The following is an 8,723-nucleotide window of genomic DNA, read 5'->3' on the forward strand; positions in this document are numbered from 1 at the left end:
TCATCAGTCACAGATGGAAGAATGACATAATATAGAGGCGGAGCCATCTCAAAGTTATTCTTCATATGATAGGTTACGTTTAGTAATTCAGCCATCCCAGCCATCCACCGTATGTATTTCTAAAGCGCAGCACTTCAAATACTCTATTGTATACAAACATCAAATACTATTCGTCCATCAATCGTCTTTCCTCGTTCAAAAGGCTTAAAGTCATGATGCGTCATGAGTGCAAATTCCACAAATGGAATCAGCGATTCAAGAAGACATTTCATAAGCAGTCAGCACTTCCAGTATCAGAACAAGTTCGTACGGCTGGTATTGCAATGCATGGTCCAGACGGACGCATTCAGCTAGACGTAGCAGAAGAAGAAGAGATTGATATGAATGTGCTACGACGTCACTCGAGAAGCACAATTGATACAAACGAAAGTCTGGAGCTCCTGAAATCGTGTACACCACCACATCTTAACATTTGTATCATGATTGTTGGAACTCGAGGCGATGTGCAGCCATTTCTAGCCATTGCAGCGCGTTTACAACAAGATGGACATCGAGTACGATTGGCAACACACGCGGTTTATCGTGACTTAGTTATAGGTGAAGGAGTTGAATTTTACCCTTTAGGTGGAGATCCAAAGGAATTAGCGGCGTATATGGTCAAAACGGGTGGTCATCTTATCCCAACAAAAGTTGAGGTGATTCAAAAAGATGTGCCTCGTAATTTACAAATGATTGACGAAATTTTACACTCAACATGGCCTGCAGTGACATCTGCAGATCCAGATGGAGGTGGCGTTGGGATTAAAGGTCCACCCTTTCGAGCTCAGGCTATTATTTCAAATCCTGTGACTTATGGACATATTCACGTGGCGGAACGGCTTGGTGTACCGTTGCATATTATGTTTCCGCAGCCATGGGTACCTACCATTGCATTTCCACATCCATTAGCCAACATGCCGTATACCGGAAAGGCACAAAAAAGAAATTATCTATCGTACAAACTTGTCGATTTGCTTATGTGGCAAGGTACAGAAGGGATCGTGAATGAGTTTCGCACTGAAGTATTGGGATTGCGTAAAATTCGCAAGGGCGATGGTGGACGAGATATGTTACTAGACTTGCATATTCCCCATGCGTTCATGTGGAGTCCTAAACTTGTACCGAAGCCTAAAGATTGGGGTGATTTATACGATGTTGTGGGCACAGTCGTACAAAAAGGAACAGCGTCTTCGTATACTCCAACTCCAGAGTTGGAAGCATTTTTAGGCTTAAATGAAGGTCCGATCCTTGTTGGTTTTGGGTCTATGGTGCTCGAAGACCCAAAAGGCACGACGGAGATGATTATTAAAGCTGCGATGCAAGCAAATGTTCGTGTACTGATTCAATCGAGCTGGAGTGACATGGCAGGGAATATGACAAACCCTGAGAATGTTTTTTTTCTCGGCAATTGTCCACACGACTGGCTCATGCCGCGTGTGAGTGCTGTAGTGCATCATGGCGGAGCAGGCACAACAGCAGCAGCTTTACTCGCTGGCAAACCTACATTTATCGTACCTTTCTTTGGTGATCAGCCTCTCTGGGGATGGGCAGTTGAACGAGCAGGAGTGGGGGTGACTCCATGCCCAATTGAGAAATTGACAACAGAAAAATTGTGCAAAGCATTCAAAGCTCTTCAAAACCCCATGATGCGTAAACGCGCATTGACTTTGCAACAGAAAATGCAGCAAGAGGATGGAGCAGAAGAAGCAGTACGATGTTTCTACCGTCATTTACCGATACAAGATATGCGCTGCGATTTGGACGATGACAGAGTCGCAACAAAATGGTGCCGAACGAACAAATTGAAACTTTGTGATGTTTGTGATTTTGTGATTGCGTCACAATTTAAAAAGTATGATCGAAAAATTGTCGACTATCATTTTGTCGACTATACGGCCCGTGGACCTGCTCATGGTTTTGCAGGTGCCTCATCCGGTGCTGCGGCGTTCTTTCATGAATTGGGTGGTGCTTTTAAAGATGTAATTGTGAAACCGACTCGAGGTTTTCGTGAAGATGGTCCAAAGGGAGCAGTGATTGGAGTAGTAAAAGGTGTAACAGGACTTGTGATCCGCCCAATTCATGGTGTCGCGTTGTTTGCTGATCATATTGCTGCAGGCCATGCAAATTATCTAAATGAAAGGGGCCACCGAAAACGTGGCAGTGTGTTTGATCAAACTTTTATGGTAGCTCTGGGCAAGGAGAATGGCTTAAAGGATTCGTATACTTTAGGAAATAGCTCCGAAGACATGGAAATGTGGCAACTCATTGGACCAAAGAAAGAAGTACGACCGAAAGTAGAGCTTGTTGTGACGAATGAAGATAAAGACAAGTACCGAGCACGATTTCGAGAGCTTATAAGCGAGAAGGAAAGCCGTCGCGACTCGGTTGATCGCATACAACGAAGTTCTTCCTCGTCAACCACTGTATCCGATGTAGAAAGTGAATTATCACCGAGAGACAGCATCTCTATACTCTCTGCGGACTGCACAGCAACTGGAAATATTGGTGTGAAATTCTATATGGGAACCAAAAGCCCAGACAGCTTAAGTGATGACAAAATTGAGGCGTGGCGTCAATATGCACGACTGCAAAAGTTCAAATCCGAGCGTTCTCTCAACATTTTTGCTGGTACAATCGTACCGCCGATGAATCTTTGTCTTGCAACGATAGGTACGTGGGATAATAACGTGAAACAACTCGTAGCGATTGGACTTCGTATGGCAGCAGATGGTCATCGTGTTCGAATTGCCGCAAATGAAGAATTTCGATCGGATATCATGAGCCGCGGTCTCGAATTTTACCCATTAGCAGGTGCCATGAGAAATTTTCATGACTTCGTTAAGTATCTGCACGATACAAGAAACGCTAATGTGATCCAGAAACATAAAGCTGGTCGTCCGGTTCTCGGACCTTTTAAAGATCTCGTCTATTCTTTGTGGCCCGCTGCAAATGGTACGGATCCGCACGGTCGTGGACACAATATTCCTGGGGAACACTTTCGAGCTGATGCATTACTATGGCATCCGTTATTATTTGGTCATGTGCATGTTGCAGAGCGTCTGGGCATTCCACTTCAGTGTTTCAGTTTGATGCCGCTGTCTCCAACATATTCCATGCCACATGTCTTAAGTGCGTTTCTTATGGACAATACGAGTGAACTCGGAAATGAATTTAAGAAAACCAATCGATTATCGTACGGAGTTGTGGATACTCTCATGTGGCGAGGTATGGAAGATATTCTAAATGAATTTCGAGAACATATTGGTTTAAGAGGGCGTTTTACCCAACCGAGTCCACTTGTGGAATGGGAGATTCCACACATTTACTTATGGAACCCTGCACTGGTGCAGCGTCCACTAGATTGGGGACGTGAGCTTAGTGTAACAGGTTACGTGACTCTTAATGACGAGCTCGAATTGGCGAGAATGCGTAAATTTAAGTGGAGCCGCTCTTTGAATGATTTCACACTAGCTACACGGAATCCGGTCATTTACTTTGGTGTATCAACATATTGTCTATCACTTGATCAGATCGATCAGATTTTGCACCAGATTGACAAGGCAGCAGAGCAATCAAATGTGAAAATCATCTTTCAAGCTCGTGAAGGAGAGAATGACCGACCACTTTACCATTCCGATTATATTTACCAGGTCGAGAGTGATTTTTCTTATTCACTTATCCTGCGCAAAGTCACAGCTACTATTCACTGGGGAGAACCCGCGATTGTTGAAGAAAGCCTCGCAGCAGGAAAGCCCGTTGGTGTTTGTGTCAGTGTATCGACCCAGTATTACGCTGCTTGCGTGTGTGTGACTGCAGGTGTTGGTATCGCGCCCATTGATTTAACGACGTGTACGACAGAATCGTTGGTTTCGTCATTTCACGATATTCTTCAACCTAAATTACAAGTCAAAGTTCAGGAACTTGCCAAAACTTTCCATCCACAGCAAGCACTCGAGACTACAGTGAAACAATTTTATATGAATTTACCGTTGCAAGCGATGCGTTGTGACATTGACGAGAATAAAATCGCTCGTATCTACGACCCTCACTTGGAACTCAAGTTGTCATTTGAGGCTTATGTCGCAATACAGCCCCTTCGTACCCATTCTGACACAAACGACGTGATCTACAAACCTTTGTGGTATGACGGTCGTCGTCCGGCAAAATTTATGCTCCGAGATTGTGCTGCTGATGAAGAATCCTATGACGAAAAGCCAGACCACGGATTTAAATCAATTCGAAGGGCACTCATTTCGTTTGCATCCCACGAGTCCATGACTTCATCATCGGAAGCTCCTCGAGCAGTTTTGTCTCGATTGAAAAGCCGAGGGGCTGTGGTGGTCGAGAAACCGAAATACTGGTCAACGTTAGAAAATGAAGCTTTGGAAAGCAAAGCAATTGTAGAAAAATATGAAAAAGTGCTTCTACAACGTGCTATTGACCAGTCAAGTCTGCAATCTCGAAAAGTATTGACACGTCGATGAGAATTGAGTGTTTCGATCCTCAAGTTTCGAGTTTAGATACTTCAAAAGATAAAATTGACTCGAAACAAGCTCAAATAGTTTCCTGTTAAAATGTTTCGTACCCGGCACTTCAGAGCCACTAAACCAATGCTCATGCCATTGATGAACAAAGAAGTAGCACGGACATGAATACAAAACATTTTGATGATTAGTCTTAATGACACTGTATTCATAGAGTTACTATATCTTATCGTGCTTTTCTCTTTTAAACAACAGAAACAGCAGATGCAGCTGACAAAACCGACACATGACTCCTCTTTTCATCTGACACGCTCATCTTGTCTTCGCCTTGGTTTAAATTATGTTCGCGTTCCCACTGCTCTGTACGAAACTCATTTTCAATCTTAGCCATCACAACAGAAGCTAGACAATTCCCCATGACGTTCGTAAGCGTACGCAGCATGTCCATGATCCAGTCCACGCCAAGAATTAGAGCAACAGGCCACGACGGAACGTCAAATTGGTCGAGAGTTGAGGCAATGACGATGATTGAAGCAGACCGAACCCCAGCAACACCTTTAGAGGAGATCATGAGCATTAACACCATAACAATTTGTTCTCCAATTGACTTTTGAACCCCTGCAGCTTGAGCACAAAATACAGCAGCTAAAGACAGGTAAAGAGTCGAACCGTCTAAATTAAATGAGTACCCAAATGGAACGACAAAACTTGAAATGTGAGTAGCAACACCGTATTTTTCAAGGGCTTCAAAGACTTTCGGTAAAGCAGCTTCAGACGTTGCCGTCGTGTAAGCAATAATGAGCGGTTCTCGCATAGCATTTAAAAACTCAAAAGCGTTGATCTTGAATACCAAACAGACGGAACCAAAGACAATAATAATAAACAAAATGATCGTCACGTAAACGGTGGCAACGAGAGCACCTAGACTACCTAGAGATGAAAGTCCATTCGATCCGACAGCATCAGCAATGGCAAAGCATACTCCCAAAGGAGCTGTCCATATAACAATGTCTACAAACTTAAACATCATTTCAAGAACGGCTCGGGCAAAGTCAATGATCAACTTCTTTTGCTCATCCTTAAGCTGAGAGGTGGCTACACCAGTAAGAATAGCAGCAACTAGAACCTGAAGTAACTCGGACGAACCTGAGCCACCCATCATTTCACCCCATGTTTTGGGCGTCAAGTGATTGATAAACTTTTCAAAAGTCATGCCTGCATCCGATCCACTTTCATACTCTTCACCTTCAGGTAACCCAACGTTTCCAGGTTTTACGAGATTGACGGCAATAAGACCGACGACCAGAGCAATAGCAGTGATAAATTCAAAATAAATGACCGATTTCAATGCAAGACGACCGAGCTGCTTCATATCCTTCTGGTCAGCAATTCCGATCAACAAGGATGAAAAGACAAGTGGAAAGACAATAAATTGCACGGTACGAAGAAAAATATTTTTCATTGGGGCAGCCTGTTCGGAGAAATCGGGAGCAAATTGACCAAGTAAAATACCAACAATCATGCTAACAACAATCCAAAATGTGAGTGACGTAAGTATTTTGTGGGTCCATGACTTTGTTGCGGGAGCTGGTGTCTCCATATTCTGGTAATTTACAGCCATTGCGATAGAAGCAGAAATGGATTTCGCTTCCGTCGAAATGATAAAATGAATGGTACTGCCTTTAATTTAAGAGCCGGATGTATAAAGTACAGCTGTTTAAAATACGGTCTCATATCTTTCTATATCGCAACCATATAATGTTGTAATTCATTGGGAAATTTTCGATTAGATAACAAAACACAGAGAGAAACTATTCTATTCTATTGCACAAAGAGCCTCATTGAAACTTACCATTTCTCTTATAATCGACGAATCATGAATTTACATCTGGCAAATCTCTGATCCTGCAGCAAGCGTTTACTTCAACTGATCGTACGGCATGTGGGTTGGTATCTTTGAAACAGATTGATTGCTCATATTGATGCCTTGTTTTGTTGTCATGGCTACACGTAAAATTCCTCTTAAACTTGCTTACTCAAAAGTTAAATTACGTTTCGTTGAATTTTCTGGATAACCCCTTTGGCCCATTAAGAGGCCAAATTTCCGCGCGAATCCCGGAAAAGCTTTGAGTTCAGAGTTCGCAATTATGTGTGCCTGGGATTTTTAATTTGTCGCTGAAGACACTGATAAAACGAAACCACTACACGAGTATCCAATACCGGCGCGCTTGATAAAGTTTACTGCAATGACTATAAAATGATCTTCAATGTAACGGTCCTGATGACTCTCCGCGTCTCTCTCCAGCGCAACAAGGCCTAGCCATGTAAGTTGAAGCGCTTACGACGCTCAGTCGCCCCTAGCACGTGTCTCAAACTCAGACATAATTACAAACGACAGGAAGTCACCCGCCATGGAACCCGCAAAACAAATTCCAAATCGTTCCTAAAATCTGAGCCTGGCTCAAAGAGCCCAGCTTGTTTTGCTGCAGGTGCAAGAACTACGCCGATGCCGTGAGTCTTCTGCCGACGCCCTCAAGTTACTTTTGAGATCGAAGTCACTTTATGACGGTGGCAAAGACACCCCGGGTTCACCAAACCAATTATGTAAACGGAACAAACTCTGTAGCGTATATACTGCGTTTTTCGACGCAAGCTCAATGATAAAAGCAACACGCCCCGGCACCATGGTCAATTCGCGCAAATGCTCTGGGGGCTATCCTTCACAACGCAACTCTTGCGTTCCACCTGACCATCTGTTTGCAAAATGGTCAGGGGTTGGCATATCTAATCTGGTGCCAAGCACCTTTAATGTTCGATATCACTATTCCAAACAATGGCTATTGAGCAGCAGAGTCGGCGAAACACTTTGTCGTGGAGCAGCTTGGCTAGAAACTCAAGGGTCACATCATCAAAACATCAGCGAGATGATCCATCAAGCCCTCATGGTCCACAAAGACCACAATACCAGTGTTACTGAAAGCCGAGACTAAAGCCCATGCAGGCGGAATGCCAGCACTCCACCAAAACCGGCAGGCTGGCTAGATCAGTCGCAAAATGCGGCGAGGATTTAACCTGCCCACACATTTTACATGTGCGCACATATGTGCTATCCTTCATACATGTTGACTCATTGATACGCGGTGCTCACCGAGCAATGTGTCTTCTATTCTCTACAACTGCTCAACATCATCTAAATTCCGTTCACGGAGATTGCTGAGGGGTCGTGTTATGTCGGCATAGTTAAAACTGTTCTTGTGCGAGTAGTTGGTCAATCCACTTCCCCATGTTCGATTGGCACAAAAGCACTGGCCAATTCTCAATGATCCTTGAACTACACGATCTGCTCGCAAGACCTCCTTCCCAGAGTGGGGATTTTGCTGGCGCCAAAAAAGACTTTCTAGATCGACAAACAACTTGAGCACCGCTTGCAAGTGTTCAATGGCGTTTTTTTCATCCGACTTTCCCGTGTTCTGCATGACTTTCACCACTTTGCCTTTAGCTCTCTTGACACGGAAGGTAGGCGCTGACTGTAGGCTCTGTGTGTGCTGCACAGAAGAAAGCCCAATTGACGACACACTATTGGCTTGGTAATGGTCGACGCAATTTTTCGATTCCGGGAGCCAAGTCAATTGTCGAAAAAATAAGGAAAGACTTTTAGCCTTTTGGACTGCTTAAGTTGCTCCATTCGTGAGTGAATATTCTTCCTGGCCACTGTCCGGTGAACCTTCATCTCTCCGCGCTGTGAGATCGTCACACGGTGATGCTGAAATAAGGTTTGAATGTAAACCGAAGAGTCATTTAGCCTTGGGAAGGCAATAATTACTACTCTTGGAGCAAGCGGATTGCGATCCGCTAACTCATACTGGGTTCTTGTAAAGAAAGAAAGGTCGGCGACCTAAATTACGCTTTATCAAGCGCTTAGCTACGGCAGCGCCGCTGCACTTGGTAGCACTCGTAGTCAATCTACACCTGAGTCGTTTAGACTGATCCTCGGTGAGGATGGAACAATTTTTCTCTTTGCCCGAGGGCATGCAAGATGGGCTTAAAAAGCTGATGTCCTTGCTTGGTCCTAAGGGCGTGCAACACTTGCTGCGCAAGGCCCCGAGGCAATCGATGCGCGTCTAAAGTCGTTTTCAAACTACGAAAACGCGTTGCTAGAGCACCTGCAGCAGAAGATGTCTGCATCATTTGCGTCTATGA

At 44.2% G+C, this 8,723-nt stretch overlaps 2 protein-coding genes across 2 annotated transcripts; one reads left to right on the plus strand and one right to left on the minus strand.

Annotated features, from left to right (window-relative positions):
* Positions 1-215: 215 nt before the first annotated feature.
* On the plus strand, positions 216-4,523 carry PHALS_12876 (sterol 3-beta; the record flags this gene model as incomplete). The annotated part of the gene is made up of 1 exon (XM_024728515.1): positions 216-4,523. One exon carries the CDS (start codon positions 216-218, stop codon positions 4,521-4,523), a length of 4,308 nt encoding a protein of 1,435 aa, XP_024578984.1.
* Positions 4,524-4,767: 244 nt separating this feature from the next.
* On the minus strand, positions 4,768-6,144 carry PHALS_12877 (sodium:dicarboxylate symporter; the record flags this gene model as incomplete). The annotated part of the gene is made up of 1 exon (XM_024728516.1): positions 4,768-6,144. One exon carries the CDS (start codon positions 6,142-6,144, stop codon positions 4,768-4,770), a length of 1,377 nt encoding a protein of 458 aa, XP_024578985.1.
* Positions 6,145-8,723: the final 2,579 nt, after the last annotated feature.

The sequence above is a fragment of the Plasmopara halstedii genome (genome assembly GCF_900000015.1).
Source record: "Plasmopara halstedii genome assembly, contig: Scaffold_650, whole genome shotgun sequence".
NCBI classification, from domain to species: domain Eukaryota; phylum Oomycota; class Peronosporomycetes; order Peronosporales; family Peronosporaceae; genus Plasmopara; species Plasmopara halstedii.